At 32.4% G+C, this 18,663-nt stretch overlaps 1 protein-coding gene across 1 annotated transcript; it reads left to right on the forward strand.

Moving 5' to 3' along the window:
- Nucleotides 1-649: 649 nt before the first annotated feature.
- Nucleotides 650-18,371, forward strand: LOC121392673 (histone-lysine N-methyltransferase PRDM9-like; the record flags this gene model as incomplete). The annotated part of the gene is made up of 3 exons (XM_041523782.1): nt 650-887; nt 1,304-1,453; nt 18,136-18,371. Coding segments are annotated over 3 exons (624 nt in total), but the record flags the coding sequence as incomplete, so codon positions are not given.
- Nucleotides 18,372-18,663: the final 292 nt, after the last annotated feature.

Here is an 18,663-nt window from a genome sequence, read left to right on the forward strand (position 1 = left end):
TGTAGAGGGGGAGGAGCCTTCATTGAGAGCCTTGATTGCAAGTTGTCTAATAGTTTTTCAAGTTATTTGGAGATGATAATAATGAAGAATATAAAGACTTTTGAAGGATTTGATATTGAAGATGTGTAAATTAGATAATATCAATATGCTGATGTTTTTTTCTTAATACAGTGGCGATGTACCTCAGTGTCCAGTTAGTGAACGATATCCTAAAAGATTAATTCAACTAAAAGAATACAGAGAAGATGAACTATCTGATGAAGATGAATATCTCTGTAAGTTCAATATCAATATGGTTACTTCTATAACTTTTGTTACTAGTTGTGACAACTGTGAGGAAATTCATCTTGGTGACTGTCCTGTACATGGGACCCTTACTAACTCTAGATCCTTCTAGTGGTCATGATGAAGCATCTCTACAATACACTAATGTATTTGTTCCATCTGAATTAACTGTTAAACCTTCTAAGATAGCCAATGCTGGTCTGGGTGTTTTTGCTACACAGTTTATACCTCGTGGAGTTAGGTTTGGTCCTTATGAAGGAAGGAGAGTGTTAAAAGAAGAGCTCACTAAAGGAGAACATACTAGCTACCATGGGGAGGTGCTGTAATAAAATAATAAAAAAGAATTAATTTTTAAATTATTTAGGTGAAGCGTATTGGAGAGAGGTCATATTATATTGATGGTCAATCAGATAATCAAAGTAATTGGTTACGATTTGTTAACTGTGCTCGCAATGTAGATGAACAGAATTTAATAGCTTTTCAGTATTATGGTAACATCTATTATCGCTCATTCAAGCATATCTATCCTGGTAATGAAACTTATGTATGGTATGGTGAACAATATGCAAGAGAACTTGGGATTACAGCTAGTTTTGAAGAAGGTAGGGTAATTCTTTTGGCAGAATAAAATTTACTATTTATTTTTAGATGATTGTCAACTTTATAATTGCAAAAATTGTGGGAGTAGTTTTGTTTTGAAAGCCCATTTTAATTGCATCTTCGACTTAATTCTAATTGTCTTGCTGTTAATCCTCAATGTTTTACTTGTCAAAAATGTCAAGAAAGTTTTTGTGAATTATATCAGTTACAAGACCACATTCGTAAACATGAGCAACTTGATGTAAAAGAAAGAAATCATAAGAAAGAACTCATTTCCAATGATGAAACTGCTAGTTAATAATGCAGATAACATGTGTGATTATTGTGGAAAGAAACTTTCTTGTAAGTCATCATTGAGGACACATCTTTCGTATACACACTGGAGATAAACCTTACCAATGTCAATACTGTGGAAAAGTATTTGGTCAGAATGGTAATCTTCAAAGACATCTTCGTATACACACTGGTGATAAGCCTTACCAATGTCAGTATTGTGGAAAAGGATTTAGGGATAATGGTAGTCTACAAAATCATCTTCGTGTACACACTGGTGATAAACCTTACCAATGTAAGTACTGTGGAAAAGGATTTAGTCATACTAGTAGTTCTCCAAAGACATCTTTGTATACACACTGGTGATAAACCTTACCAATGTGAGTACTGTGGAAAAGGATTTAGTGAGTATGGTAATCTCCAAAATCATCTTCGTGTACATACTGGTGATAAACCTTACCAATGTCACTACTGTGAAAAAGGATTTAGTACAAATAGTGATCTCCAAAGACATATTCATATACATACTGGAGATAAACCTTACCAATGTCAGTACTGTGGAAAAGGATTTAGTCATAATGGTAATCTCCAAACTCATCTTCGTATACACACTGGTGATAAGCCTTACCAATGTCAGTATTGTGGAAAAGAATTTAGGGATAATGGTGGTCTCCAAAGACATCTTCGTGTACACACTGGTGATAAACCTTACCAATGTCAGTACTGTGGTAAAGGATTTAAACAAAGCAGTAATCTACAAACTCATGTTTCTATACACACTGGCGATAAACCTCACCAATGTCAGTACTGTCGAAAGGGATTTCGTCATAATCATCATTTGCAAGCTCATCTTCGTATACACACTGGGAAACCTTACTAATGGAAAATGATTTAGTCTGAATGGTAGTCTCCAAACATATTTTTGTATTCAATCTAAAAACTAATTATTTTGGTCTAAATTTTATTTATTATCACTTTTATTAAGTTACCATACTAACAACACTACACACAAACAATTGTCAATACAGATCTAGAGGAGTTAAAATATCTTCAGGGCAAGTTGTCCCAAGTTCCAAAGCCCTTTAACAGAATACATTGTCCCTTTAGCTGGTGGACTAAGTGAAGTCATGTAAACACTTCTAACCGTGATAGCAGTGTTTCTTTTTTTATTGACGTCATAAAGATTGTGTAGGTTTAGATGTTAAGGCCCAAAAGAAGAGTCAGAGTTAGAAAAAGGAGAAGAATTATGATATAGTAATTGTAGTAGTAAAGTAGCAGTGATAGGGGAGATGAATGGATACCTGCTCTAGAGACTTGTGCAACGAAGATAAAACCAACTGATGTCATGAGAGGTAACAAACTTGTAAATAAAATTTGTATGTAGATCATCAACTTACAAGAATCTCAAAGCAGCTGAATTAACTGTTAAACCTTCTAAGATTACCCAATGCTGGTTTGAGCAAAAATAAAAACAAGAGGACAAACAAAGTATAAAGACAATAGAATTATCTCAAGATGTAGAGGATGACACTCAAAATGGTGTTATAAATAATGTAGTAGATATTGAAGAATCTAGAGAACTGTCATCAGATTTATCACATAAAAATGATGACAAACAACTCAAGATGAATTATAGTGATAATCTTCATGAAAGTGTAGCCTGTGATGTCGAGCAGAGTACTAGTCGAGAGGAGAGAAACACAATGTTTGCTTGCTAAAGAACAAATGAAGATACTGCTATGTCTGCTAAAGAAAGATATTTAGCTCGTAAGAGGAGCAAAACTATCACAACCTACAATATCAACAGATGATGAATAAACTCTTCATAATATTTAATTAAAAAATAATTATTATTAATAAAAGTAAGAACCAATAAATTTTAGTGGATGGGTAGTATTTTTAACGGAAGTAGTAAGCTGTTTAATATACCTGATATTGATTTCTCCTACGAGTGGGTGGAAAACAAAACAATTGTAGCAATTTCTCTTCAAACTGATGAAGTCATTGTAGATGGTAAGCTGTTATAAATATTAACAAATCCAAGGTCACATCATCATTTGTGATAACATTTCCTGTTATCTGGGAAGTAGTTGAATGATAGCATTGTGAATTCATCACAAAGAATAATAGCAATATCTTTTTCCTCTTTGGAATGGTTACAAGATACCAATCTTGGACAAACTCTAGCATTTGATATTCAAAAGTTCTCCGTTTGCATTGTTCAAGTGTTACATACAAGATATGGTGACTATCTCCACAATATATCATTAAACCACTCCATGGATAACAGAAAATCTTCATTAGCCTTGATAGTTTCTGCACCCACATAGACTCTACTTTTACTGTGTCTGTAGAGCATCAACATCAGCCCTATTAATCTGTTCAAGGTTATTTGCTACCTCTTTCAGACTTACTAGCTTACTAGCCTTTAGTTTCATCTTTATAGCAAGATATTTGAAATGAATGTTTTATGAAGGCTGTGATGATAAGTGTTTATTTACAGAACCAAGAGGCTGAGATGGTAAAGAGGGTTGCACCATGACAGTAAAAAAGTCACAGGTTGTGATAATGAAGAAGGTTGCGAGAAAGTAGCTAGAGGTACAGAAACAAGAGTTTGAGATGATACTAAATGGTTATAATGACAAAGTGACAGGTGGAAATTTAGAGGTGGCCATAGAGATAGTAAAGAGGTGGTATATAGGAGAAATGGCAGGGGATGGTGATATAGTAATAGGAAAGTAAATATGTGGATGAATGAAAGTTATATATATATAATTTACTGTGAAAGTATCATTTTGATGCAAACTCTAAAAAGATGAAAGAGTCGTTCAACATCATAATCTAGGCCTAATAACAAGATAAAAGAGAGTTTTGAAACATCATCTAATGACAACAGATTTAGAAGAAACATGACATTGGAACACCAGAATAATTTAATGACAAAGCATGTGGATTAGTGTTTAATTTGAAATAGTGATACCTATGGAAGTACATCTGAGTGATCATCTGGATAGGAAAGTGATAGGAGATTGCTACAATTTGTAGGTGTAAATAGACTTTCAAGTGGGCACCATGGATTCATTTAATAATCTAACCACTATACACTTTTAGTGAAAAAGCCTTGATGATATCTTTTATAAATTCATATAGTCCTAGCCATTAGTGATCCATACAGCCTCCCTTCTTGTTTTGCATAAGAAATCCTTTTTCAGAACTTTGACTCCAACTTCAAACTTTAGTGGAATTGAATGTTTTTGATGATATTTTGATCTTTTTATTTCTACTGTACTACTTCTATATTTTCTCACATTCTCAAACAAGGATTTTTCTTTGAGTATTTAGAGTATCAATAATGACTATAACATACTCCTGTATAACATAATGATAATTAATGGAAGGCAGTATATTATATAATATTAGTATTTTTACAATGTTGGTGATTTATGGACTTTTGACCATGAAGAAAAAAGGCTTCTTGATTTTAAGCAGCTGTATGTGTGTAAGTGGTCTATCATCATTCGTTGCTCAAATGTATATCTGCCTGGATCATCTCCCATAGCAATCACTGACACAAAAGTCATGGGAAAGAGACCACAATCAGATGAGCCAACTTGTGACTGGCAATATTTATATCTATAAAAATAAAATGAAACTTAGTGAATAAAAAAACAGATAAGATATATATACCTGAAATTGATTTCTCTATGAGTGGAATAAATAAAGTCACAGGTTGTCATAATGAAGAAAATTGTTATTAAAAAACTTTAGATACAGAAACACCAAGAAATTGAGATGATACTAAAGGTTACAATGATAAAGTGAGGGGTGAAGAATTTAGAGATGGAGGTGGTAAAGAAGGTGATAATATAGGAGAATGGCAGGGGATGGTGATATAATAAAATGAAAGTAAATAGGTGTGGATGAATGAAAGTTATAATTTACTGTGAAAGTATCATTAGATGAAACTCCGAAGATAAAAGAGAGTCTTAACAACAGAATCTAGGCCTAATGACAACATCAGAATCTAGGCCTAATGTGATTTAGAAGAATTGTCACAGTCAAGTGACATTGGAGCACCAGAATGATTTACCAATTCTAGGGAGATGCTTCAAGTGAAAACAGTTCAGTTAACTGAAGGTACTACATCATTGATAGAGATTGTTGTCACTGCTCAAAGATGGTCTCTCAACTAAAATTTACACAGTGTCTATACAATGTTTATCATCCAGTGATGTTTGGCCTCTCTTAACAAACTGAAATAAAAGAGTACAAAGTCTAAAGACAATAGAATTATTCAACATGTAGAGGATGACACTCTAAATGAATAAATAAATTTCACAATAATGTTACAATGTTACAATTGTATGTAGTAAAAAAACATGTAATATATCATGTATATATCTGACACAATATTGTTCTTTTTTATTTCTACAGTACTACTTCTATATTTTCTTCACATTCTCAAACAAGGATTTTCTTTGACCTGTTAGAGTATAATATCCTCCTGTATAAAATAATGATAATTAATGGAAGGCTGTTAGTTATTAATGACGTCTATCACCCAGTGATGCTTGGCTATCTCAACTTAGTCAACTAGATGAGTATCAACTTGGTTCTCTCCAAAGAAAGTTAGTTACGTATAAAGTTGTTAATTTAGTAACAAGTATCAATTTAATTAGAAGATTGCAATAGTAAAACTGAAATAAAAGTAAAAAACAAAAAGAGGACAAACAAAGTATAAAGACAATAGAATTATTCCAAGACATAGAGCATGAAACTCAAAATGATATTATAAATAATGTAGTAGATAATGAAGAATCTAGAGAACTGTCATCAGATTTATCACCTGAACATGATGACAAAACAACTCAAGATGGATCATAGTGATAATCTTCCTGAATCTAGCCAACTGTTGTTGAGGAGAGTCAAGAGGAAAAAAGACGACGTTTGTTTGCTAACAAATGAAGATACTGCTATGTCTGCTAAAGAAAGATATTTAGTTCGTAAAAGAGCAAAACTATCACAACCTACCATTTCAACAGATGATCCTCTTAACTGTAATTAAAATAATTATTATTACTTTTTTGGTAAGACCAATAAAATTTTAGTGGGAGGGGCTAGTATTTTTAACGGAAATAGTGGCTGTTATTTTGTTTATCAGCTAGCCTGAGGTGTTCAAAATGGCACATGTAACGGAACAATTATGCGAGTATGAGATGAGAAGACTAGAGAAGAATATTGAACCCAAGAAAACTTTAGGTAAAATACTATATTGCATGGTAAATAAAAAGTCATAAAGATTGTGTGTAGGTTTAGATGTTAAGTCCCAAAAGAAGAGTAGAGTTAGAAAAAGGAGAAGGAGACGATATAGTAATTGTAGTAATAATAGCAATGATAGTGGAGATGAATGGACACCTGATCTAGAGACTTGTGTGATGAAAAAAAAAAACAAAAGACATGAGAGGTAATAATATATATATATAAATATGGATTTAATAACATTTTGTTCCAGTAGTAATACAGTGTAATATAGGAAAACATGTGGTAAGTATTTGATGCAGATGTAATGTTGTACTATCTCTTTATAATGGTAGGATCATCAAGTCTCGAGAGTCTTGAAAAAAGCAAAAACCACAGCAGAAGATATTTTACAAACCTTTAAATTTAAAAAGGGGAGGACCTATAATTGAGAGCCTTGATTACAAGTTGTCTAATGAGTTTTTTTTGTGTTATTTGGAGATGATAATAATGAAGAATATGAAGACTTTGAAGGATTTGATATTGAAGATGTGTAAGTTAGATTATATCAGTATTGCTGATGTTTTTTTCTTAATACAGTGGTGATGTACCTCAGTGTCCAGTTAGTGACGATATCTAAGAGATTAATTCACCAAAAAGAATACAGAGAAGATGAACTATCTGATGAAGATGAATATCTCTGTAAGTTTAGTATCAATACGGTTACTTTTAAAACTTGTATTATTAGTTTGTGACAACTGTGAGGAGATTCATCATGGTGATTGTCCTGTTCATGGACCCTTACTAACTCTAGATCCTTCTAGTGGTCATGATGAAGCATCTCTACAATACACTACTGTATTTGTTCCATCTGAATTAACTGTTAAACCTTCTAAGATAGCCAATGCTGGTCTGGGTATTTTTGCTACACAGTTTATACCTCGTGGAGTTAGATTTGGTCCTTATGAAGGAAGGAGAGTGTTAAAAAGAAGAGCTCACTGAAGGAGAAGATACTAGCTACATGTGGGAGGTACTGTAATAAAATAATAAAAAAGTGATTAATTTTATAAATTATTTAGGTGAAGTGTATGGAGAGGGGTCATATTATATTGATGGTCGATCAGATAAGCAAAGTAATTGGTTACGATTTATTAACTGTGCTCGCAATGTAGATGAACAGAATTTAATAGCTTTTCAGTATCGTGGTAACATCTATTATCGCTCATTCAAGCATATCTATCCTGGTAATGAACTCTATGTATGGTATGGTGAACAATATGCAAGAGAACTTGGGATTACAGCTAGTTTTGAAGAAGGTTAAGTAATTCTTTTGGCAGAAATAAAATTTACTATCTATTTTTAGATGATTGTCAACTTTATAATTGCAAAAATTGTGGAAGTAGTTTGTTTTGAAAGCCAATTTTGATTTGCATCTTCGACATAATCCTAATTGTCTTGCTGCTAATCCTCAATGTTTTACTTGTCAAAAAATGTCAAGAAAGTTTTGTGTGAATTGTATCAGTTACAAGACCACATTCGTAAACATGAGCAACTTGATGTAAAAGGAAAAAAAAAAATAAAAAAGGCTCATTTCCAATGATAAAACTTCTAATTGAGAATCCAGATAACATGTGTGATTATTGTGGGAAGAAACTTTCTTGTAAGTCATCATTGAGGACTCATCTTCATATACACACTGGTGATAATCCTTACCACTGTCAGTATTGTGGAAAAGGATTTAGTCATAATGGTAGTCTCCGAAAACATCTTCCTATACACATGGGTGATAAATCTTACCAATGTCATTACTGTGGAAAAGGATTTAATCAGAATGGTGATCTCCAAAAACATCTTTGTGTACACACTTGTGATAAAACTTGCCAGTGTCAGTACTGTGGAAAAAGATGTAGTAATAAGACTAATCTCCGCAAACATCTTTGTATACACACTGGTGATAAACCTTACAAATGTCAGTACTGTGGAAAAGGATTTAGTCAGAATGGTAGTCTCCAAAGACATCTTCATATACACACTGGTGATAAACCTTACCAATGTGAGTACTGTGGAAAAGGATTTAGTGAGAATGGTAATCTCCAAACTCATCTTCGTATACACACTGGTGATAAACCTTACCAATGTCAGTACTGTGGAAAGGATTTAGTGTGAATAGTAATCTCCAAACTCATCTTCGTATACACACTGGTGATAAACCTTACCAATGTCAGTACTGTGGAAAAGGATTTAATCAAATAGTAATCTCCAAACTCATGTTCGTATACACACTGGTGATAAACCTTACCAATGTCAGTACTGTGGAAAAGGATTTAGTCGGAATGGTAGTCTCCAAACTCATCTTCGTATACACACTGGTGATAAACCTTACCAATGTCAGTACTGTGGTAAAGGATTTAGTTGGAATGGTAATCTCCAAACTCATCTTCGTATACACACTGGTGATAAACCTTACCAATGTCAGTACTGTGGAAAAGATTTAGTAATGAATAGTATCTCCAAACTCATCTTCGTATACACACTGGTGATAAACCTTACCAATGTCAGTACTGTGGAAAAGATTTAGTAATAATGGTAATCTCCAAGCTCATGTTTTATACACACTGGTGATAAACCTTAGACCTTACCAATGTCAGTACTGTGGTTTCGATAAAAGTAGATTTAGTCAAAGCAGTAGTCTCCAAACTCATCTTCATATACACACTGGTGATAAACCTTACTAATGTCAGTACTGTGGAAAAGGATTTCATCATAATGGTGGTCTCCAAAGTTGTTTGTGTTCATCTTAAAAATAATTAATTATTTTTCCTAATCATTATTCATTATCACTTGATTAAGTTACCATAGCAACAACACTAAACAAAGAATTGACAATAGAGAAAAGTTCCAGGATGACTAGTCTCCAAGTTCCAGAGCACAGTAACAGAATACAATGACAATGTAGTTAGTGGAGTGAGTGAAGTCAAGTAACAACTCTAACTAGTGATAGCAGTGTTGCCATGACAACTATTGTCCTAAAATTTGTTCCACCAGATAAAATATATCAAACTATTTTTTATCCTAGGATAAAATAGTGCAGGATTTTGTCACAAAATTTATCAAAAAAAATTGACTTGCAATATTTATCCTAGTATATAAAAAATGGTTTGCAATATTTTATCCCAGGACAATATAATGTCTTGCTATATATATTTCAATCTATAAAAATATAACTTGTTATATTTCATTCTATAATGATAATATTCTAGGATATCATGATTATCATTTTGTCTAAGTTATAATTAGAGGACTGATAATGCTAGTATATTTTAAAAACTGTAATACACTTTTGAAATTAACTAGAACATTGTACAGAAAGTTTAACACACAGTACTAGTTGTCACAAACCAAACAGATGATCTTCTTTGATGATCTCTTCCGAGACTTGTATGCAGGTATCATCAATATAGTACCACTCAGAACATGTACTGCGCTGAATAATCTTTAAATCTTTGATCTCTAGCATCAGACTTTTGCAGTATATATAGATAATGTTGGTGATTTTATAGATTTTTTGACCAACATACCTTGTAGGAAAATTGAAAAAAGTTTATTTATTTAAGCAGCTGTGTAAGTGGTCTATCATCATGTTGCTCGAATGTATATCTGCCTGGATCATCTCCCATAGCAATCACTGACACAAAAGTCAGGGAAAGAGACCACAATCAGATGAGCCAACTTGTGACTGGCAATATCTATATCTATAAAGATAAAATGAAACTTAGTGAATAAAAACAGATAATATATATATACCTGAAATTGATTTCTCTATGAGTGGATGGCAAACAAACAATTGCAGAATTTCTCTTTTCAAGTAATGAACTCATTGTTGGTGGTAAGCTGTCGTAAATATCAATAAATCCAAGTCACATCCATATGTGGAGATATAGTCACCCAATGATTACATCCTGTATGTAACACTTGAACAAATGGAAACCTTTGAATATCAAATACTAGAGTTTGTCCAAGATTGGTATGTTGTAACCATTGCAAAGAGGAAAAGATATTGCTGTAAGTCTTTTTGTGATGAATTCACAATGCTATCATTCAACCACTAGTACTCCTCAGATAATAGAAAATGTTCATTAGCCTTTGATAGTTTCTGCACCCACATACACTCTACTTTTACTGTGTCTTGTAGAGCATCAACATCAACCCTATTAATCTGTTCAATGTTATTTGCTATCTCTTTAAGATTTACTAGCTTAGCCTTTAGTTTCATCTTTATAGCAAGACATTTGACATGAATGTTTTATGAAGGCTTTAATATAAAAGGCTGAGATAGCAGTAGTATACACATTAATCATAAGGAGGATCTCCCTATCTTCAGTTTAGTCAACTGAAGGTACTACATTAGTGATGAGAGATTGTTGTCACCTATGACTCAACTAAAACTTACACAGGTTACATGTGACATCTATCACCCAGAATGCTTGCCTCTTGAGATAACTAGAGTAGCAACTTGGTTCTAGGTAAAGTTAATCACAAGATTTTTAGGTAGTCACAATGATTGTTAAATATAATTATGTTAATCTTACAATAGAGTTGAATGATGTCACTAAACAAAATGATTAAATCAATTTTATCGAAAATATTCTTGATAAGAAGCCAATGTCAAAAACTGAAATAAAAGTAAAAAAAAAGAGGACAAACAAAGTATAAAGACAATAGAATTATCTCAAGATGTAGAGGATGACACTACAAAATAATGTTATTGATAATGTAGTAGATAATGAAGAATCTAGAGAGAACTGTCATCAGATTTATCACCTGAACATGATGACAAACAACTTCAAGGTGGATCATAGTGATAATCTTCCTGAAAGTGTAGCCATGCAGTGTTGTTGAGGAGAGTCAAGAGGAGAAAAGACAACGTTTGTTTGCTAAAAGAACAAATGAAGATACTGCTATGTCTGCTAAAGAAAGATATTTAGCTGTAAGAGAGCAAAACTATCACAACCTACAATTAAACAGATGTTTAAACCTTTTAATTTTTCTCTAATTAATAATTTAAAATTAATTTATTTTTGATTAGAACCAATAAAATTTTAGTAATGAGTTTTAGTGGAAGGAGTTTTTTTTAACAAAAATATTATAATGGTGTGTTATCAAGAATAGTCTGAGTTATTCAAAACTAGATGTAATATAGATACAATGACTATCATTGTTATAAATTATGTGATTGTAAGGACAAATAAATACGATAAATACAAATAAAACTAACTTTATAAATAAAATGACTACAACTTTCTCCTCTGAAATGTCTTTTAAAAAACACTCAAATAGAATGTAGTCACAGTCGATGTAGGAGCGTCAAAACAAAGTACCACGAGGTGTCACGTGTAGAAGGAAGTCTTGTGATCTTCAACTATAATAACATTCATAGTTGCCCAGATTTGAATGCGAGTTGTCCAGACATTTCCTCCCCTTGCAAAACGTTCTGTCTTCGAGACGAAGTTTACCAGCTAGTCTGAAGTGTTCAAAATGGCAGATGTAATGCAAGAATTATGTGACTATGAGAAGAGAAGAATGGAGAATGTTGAAAAAGAATATTGAGCTCATGAAAACTTTAGGTAAAATAATATTACATGGTATGATAAAAAGTCATAAAGATTGTGTAGGTTTAGATGTTAAGTCCCAAAAGAAGAGTAGAGTTAGAAAAAGGAGAAGGAGACAATATAGTAATTGTAGTAATAGTAGCAGTGATAGTGGAGATGAATGGACACCTGCTCTAGAGACTTGTGTGATGAAGAAAAAAGCCTAATGATGTCATGAAAGGTAATAGACTTGTCAATAAAATATGGACATCATTCTTTTGTGTTTAAATCACCAAGTTACAAGAGCCTTGAAGCAAAAAAAACCACAGCAGAAGAAATATTACAAACCTGTAGAGGGGGAGGAGCCTTCATTTGAGAGCCTTGATTGCAAGTTGTCTAATAAGTTTTTTGAGTTATTTGGAGATGATAATAATGAAGAATATGAAGACTTTGAAGGATTTGATATTGAAGATGTGTAAGTTAGATTATATCAGTATTGATGATGTTTTTATCTTAATACAGTGGTGATGTACCTCAGTGTCCAGTTAGTGAACAATATCCTAAGAGATTAAGTCATCAAAAAGAATACAGAGAAGATGAACTATCATGAAGATGAATATCTCTGTAAGTTCAGATCAATATGGATAACTATATAACTTTCATTATAGATTGTGAGGACTGTGATCATTCATCATGGTGACTGTCCTGTTCATGGACCTTTACTAACTTTAGATCCTTCTAGTGGTCACGTGAAGCATCTCTACAATACACTACTGTTATTGTTCCATCTGAATTAACTGTCAAACCTTCTAAGATAGCCCAATGGTATGGGTGTTTTTGCTACCACAGTTATACCTAAACGTGAGTTAGGTTTGGTCCTTATGAAGGAAGGAAGTCATAAAAGAAGACTCACTAAAGGAGAAGATACTAGCTACATGTGGGAAATGTATAAAATAATAACAAAATTGTGATTATTTATTGTCAGGTGAAGCGTTTTGGTGAGGAGTTTATTATATTGATGGTCAATCAGATAAACAAAGTAATTGGTTACGATTTGTTAACTGTGCTCGCAATGGAGATGAACAGAATTTAGTAGCAATGTCAGTACATGGTAAAATCTATTATCGGTCATTGAATGGTATCTATCCTGGTAAAGAACTCTATGTATGGTATGGTGAACAATATGCAAGAGAAAACCTTACCTAGTTGTCAAGACTGTGAAAAAAATTCTAGTACAGAATAAATTTAGTATCTCCGATGATAGTCAACTTTATATACAAACTGGTGATAAATTTTTTACCAATGTGCAAGTACTGAAAGTGATTTGCAGGATTTAATCATAATTTTGGTAATCTCCAAACTCATCTTCGTAAACATGCTGGTGATAAATTGTATCAGTTACAATGTCAGTATTGTGGAAAAGAGCAATTTATGATAATGGTAATCTCCCAAGAGAATCTTCGTATACAAACTGTGATAAACCTTACCAATGTCATTACTGTGGAAAAGGATTTAATCAAAAAGTGATCTACAAACTCATCTTCGTATACACACTGGTGATGAAACCTTACCAATGTCAGTACTGTGGAAAAGGATTTAGTCATAATCATCATCTCCAAGCTCATCTTCGTATACACACTGGGATAACCTTACCAACTAATGGAAAAAGGATTTAGTCATAATAGTAGTCTCCAAACATATCTTTGTATTCACACTAAAAACTAAACCTTACCAATGTCATTACTGTGGAAAAGGATTTATTAAGTTACCAAGTCTACACAAACATCTTGTCAATACACACTGGTGATAAATACCTTACCAATGTCAGTACTGTGAAAAAGGATGTTTAACAGAATACATTGTCACTGTCATCTTCGGTACACTACTGGTGAAGTCATGTACCAATGTCAGTACTGTGGAAAAAGATTTTCTTTTAATAGTGACATCAAAAAGATTGTGTACACTTAGATGGTAAGGCTTACCAATGTGAGTACTGTGGAAAAGGATTTAGAATAATAGTAATCTCCAAAGATGATATAGTAATACACACTGGTAATAAAGCTTACAAATGTAGGGTACTGTGAAAGGATTTACTGCTCTAGAGTAATGTGCAACGAATGTTTGTAAACCAACTGATAAACATGACCAATGTGAGATTTACTGTGTAACAAACTTGTATGATAGTAAATAAAATTTGTCTTAGATCATCAACTGGTTAAACCTTCTCAATGTCATTATTGTGAAAAAAGATTTAAACCTTCAAAGATCTCCAAACTCATCTTTGTATACACAGTGGTGATAAACCTTACCAACAAAGTATAAGACAATAGATTTATCTCAATTAATGTAGAGATGACATTCAAAATGATGTTATAAATTAATGTTGTAGATAATTAAGAATCTAGAGAACTGTCATAGATCTATCACATAAACATGATGACAAACAACTCAAGATGGATCATAGTGATAATGACTTCATGAAAGTTTAGCCAGAATGTTACTTAGGAAGGAGAGTCAAGAGGAAGAAACACAACGTTTGTTTGCTAAAAAACAAATGAAGATACTGCTATATCTGCTAAAGAAAGATATTTAGCTCGTAAGAGCGTAAAACTATCACAACCTACAATATCAACAGATGATGATTAAACCTTCTTGATTTTTAATTAAAAAATAATTATTATTAATAAAATTTTATTTAAACCAATAAAATTTTAGTGGGAGGGGTTAGTATTTTTAACGGAAGTGGTGGGTGTTATTAGCTAGTGATATTGATTTCTCTACGACATGTAAAACAAACAATTGTATTTCTCTTCAAGGTTCTAACTTCATAACTTGAAGTCATTGTATATAGTAAGCTGTTATAAATATTTAACAAATCCAATTTTCACATCATCAATTTATGATAACAATATCCTGTATATCTGGGAAGTGTAAACATGATCGCATTTGAATTCATCAATAAAGAATCATAGCAATATCTTTTCCTCTTTGGAATGGTTACAAGATACCAAGCGATGGAAAAAAAATAGAATTTGAATTCAAAGTTCTCCGTTTGCATTGTTAAGTGACTTACAGACAAGATATGGTGACTATCTCTAAGAATATTGAATTAAACCACTCCATAGATAACAGAAAATCTTCATTAGTCTTTGATAGTTCTGCACCCACATAGACTCTACTTTTACTAGTGTCTTGAAAAGCATCAACATCAGCCCTATTAATCTGTTCAATGTTATTTGCTACCTCTTTCAGAACTACTAGCTTAGCTTTAGTCGCATCTTTTATAGTAAACATTTGGCATGAATGTTTTATGAGGTATGATATAAGTGTTATTAACAGAACCAAGAGGCTGAGATGATAGGTATAAAAAGTTACAGGTTGTGATTCTGAGAAGTTCTTGATAAAGAAGCTACAAGTACAGAACAAGAAGTTGAGATGATACTAAAGGTTGCAGAACAAAGTTATCATGACAGGTGGAAATTTAAGGTGGCCATAGAGATAGTAAAGAAGGTGGTAATATAGGAGAAATGGCAGGGGATGTTGACCCAGTAATAGGAAAGTCAATATGTGAATGAATAAAAGTTATATATATCTATTACTGTGAAAAATCATTTTGATGAAACTCTGAAGATAAAGAGAGTTTTGAACATCATCTAATGTTAACATACTACTTTATAAGAAAAATGATTCATTGGAACACCAGAATAATTTAATTGACAAAACATGTGGATTAGTGTTTAATTTGAAATAGTGATACCGATGGAAGTACATCTGAGTGATCATCTGGATAGGAAAGTGATAGGAGATTGCTACAATTTGTAGGTGTACAATAGACTTTCAAATTCTGGCACCATGGATTCATTTAATAATCTAACCACTATATACTTTTAGTGAAAAAGCCTTGCTGACATCTTTTATAAATTCATATAGTCCTAGCATTAGTGATCCATACAGCCTCCCATCCTTGTTTTTGCAGAAGTAATCCTTTTCAGAACTTTGACTCCAATTCAAACTTTAGTGGAATTGAATGTTTTTGATCACTAATATTTTGATCTTTTTATTTCTACTGTACTACTTCTATATTTTTCTCACATTCTCAAACAAGGAGGATTTCTTTGAGTAGATAGAGTATCAATAATGACTATAACATCTTTCCTGTATAAAATAATGATAATTAATGGAAGGCTGAGATAACAGTAATTATACACATTAATCATAATTTTTATTATCTTTCTCCCTTCTCCCTATCTTCAGTTTAGTTAACTGAAGGTACTACATCAGTGATAGAGATAGTTGTCACTGCTGAAGATGACCACTCAACTAAAACTTACACAATATCTATATATGACATCTATCACCCAGTGATGCTTGCCTTTCTCAACAACTAGATGCATATCAACTTGGTTCTCTCTAAAGAAATGTTAGTTACAATGATTGTTAAATATAATATTGTTAATCTTACAATAGAGTTGAATGATGTCAAATTATTTTAATCAATTTTATCAAAATATTCTTGACAAGAAGAGCAATAGTAAAACTGAAATAAAAGTAAAAACAAAAGAGGACAAAACAAAGTATAAAGACACAATAGAATTATCTCATATGTAGAGGATGACACTCAAAATGATGTTATAGATAATGTAGTAGATAATGAAGAATCTAGAGACTGTCATCAGATTTATCACTGAACATGATGACAAACAACTCAAGATGGATCATAGTGATAATCTTCGTGAAAGTGTAGTCAGTGTGTGTTGAGGAGAGTCAAGAGGAGAAAAGACAACAATGTTTGTTTGCTAAAAGAACAAATGAAGATACTGCTATGTCTGCTAAAGAAAAGATATTTAGCATTTAAATGAAGAATTTCAACAAATGATGATTAAACCTTCTTAATATTTTCTAAATAATAATAATTATTAAATTAATTTTATTTTTGATAAGAGCCAATAAACTTTTAGTGGAAGGGGCTAGTATTTTTTAACGACAATATTATAATGGTCTCTTATCTTGTTTACCAGCTATAGTCTGAGTTGTTCAAAATGGTAGATGTAACATAAGAATTATGCGACTATGAAAAGAGGAGACTAGTAAATAATTATATATATGCAATGACTATCATTGTTATAAATTATTAAAACACAAATAAATAAATAAATACAAATACATCCGAGACTGCTATAATAAACTGACTCTTCTCCTCTCAAATGACTTTTGATCGCACACTACTAACCAGAGACAGAGTAACATCTTGACTGTAAAGGCGTTAAAAACAAAGTACACGAGGTGTCACGTGTAGCAGGTGTCTTGTGAGTCTTCAACTATAATAACATTCATAGTTGTCCATTTGAATGCGAGTTTGTTCAGACGTTCCCTCCCCTTGCAGAACGTCTGGCTTCAACACTAGTTTACCAGCTAGTCTGAGGTGTTCAAAATGGCAGATGTAATGCAAGAATTATGTGACTATGAGAAGAGAAGACTAGAAAATGTTGAAAAGAATATTGAAGTCATGAAAACTTTAGGTAAAATACTATATTGCATGGTAAATAAAAAGTCATAAAGATTGTGTGTAGGTTTAGATGTTAAGTCCCAAAAGAAGAGTAGAGTTAGAAAAAGGAGAAGGAGACGATATAGTAATTGTAGTAATAGTAGCAGTGATAGTGGAGATGAATGGACACCTGCTCTAGAGACTTGTGTGATGAAGAAAAAAACAAAAGAGATGAGAGGTAATAAACTTGTCAATAAAATATGGACATCATTCTTTGTGTTTAAATCACTAAGTTACGAAGAGTCTTGAAGCGAAAAAAACACACAACAGAAGAAATATTACAAACCTATATAGAGGGGGAGGAGCCTTCATTTGAGAGCCTTGATTGCAATTGCAATTTTTGAGTTATTTGGAGATGATAATAATGAAGAATATAAAGACTTTGAAGGATTTGATATTGAAGATGTGTAAGTTAGATTTATATCAGTATTGATGATGTTTTTTTCTTAATACAGTGGTGATGTACCTCATTGTCCAGTTAGTGAACGATATCCTAAGAGATTAATTCAACAAAAAAGAATACAGAGAAGATGAACTATCTGATGAAGATGAATATCTCTGTAAGTTCAGTATCAATATGGTTACTTCTACAACTTTTGTTACTAGTTTGTGACAACTGTGAGGAGATTCATCATGGTGACTGTCCTGTTCATGGACCCTTACTAACTCTAGATCCTTCTAGTGGTCATGATGAAGCATCTCTACAATACACTACTGTATTTGTTCCATCTGAATTAACTGTTAAACCTTCTAAGATACCCAATGCTGGTCTGGGTGTTTTGCTACACAGTTTATACCTCGTGGAGTTAGATTTGGTCCTTATGAAGGAAGGAGAGTGTTAAAAGAAGAGCTCACTGAAGGAGAAGATACTAGCTACATGTGGGAGGTACTGTAAGAAAATAATAAAAAGTATTAATTATTTTAATTTTTTTCAGGTGAAAGCGTTTTGGAGAGGAGTCATATTATATTGATGGTCAATCAGATAAGCAAAGTAATTGGTTACGATTTATTAACTGTGCTCGCAATGAAGATGAACAGAATTTAATAGCTTTTCAGTATCATGGTAACATCTATTATCGCTCATTCAAGCATATCTATCCTGGTAATGAACTCTATGTATGGTATGGTGAACAA

Source organism: Gigantopelta aegis, unplaced genomic scaffold (genome assembly GCF_016097555.1).
Source record: "Gigantopelta aegis isolate Gae_Host unplaced genomic scaffold, Gae_host_genome ctg4271_pilon_pilon, whole genome shotgun sequence".
NCBI lineage: Eukaryota > Metazoa > Mollusca > Gastropoda > Neomphalida > Peltospiridae > Gigantopelta > Gigantopelta aegis.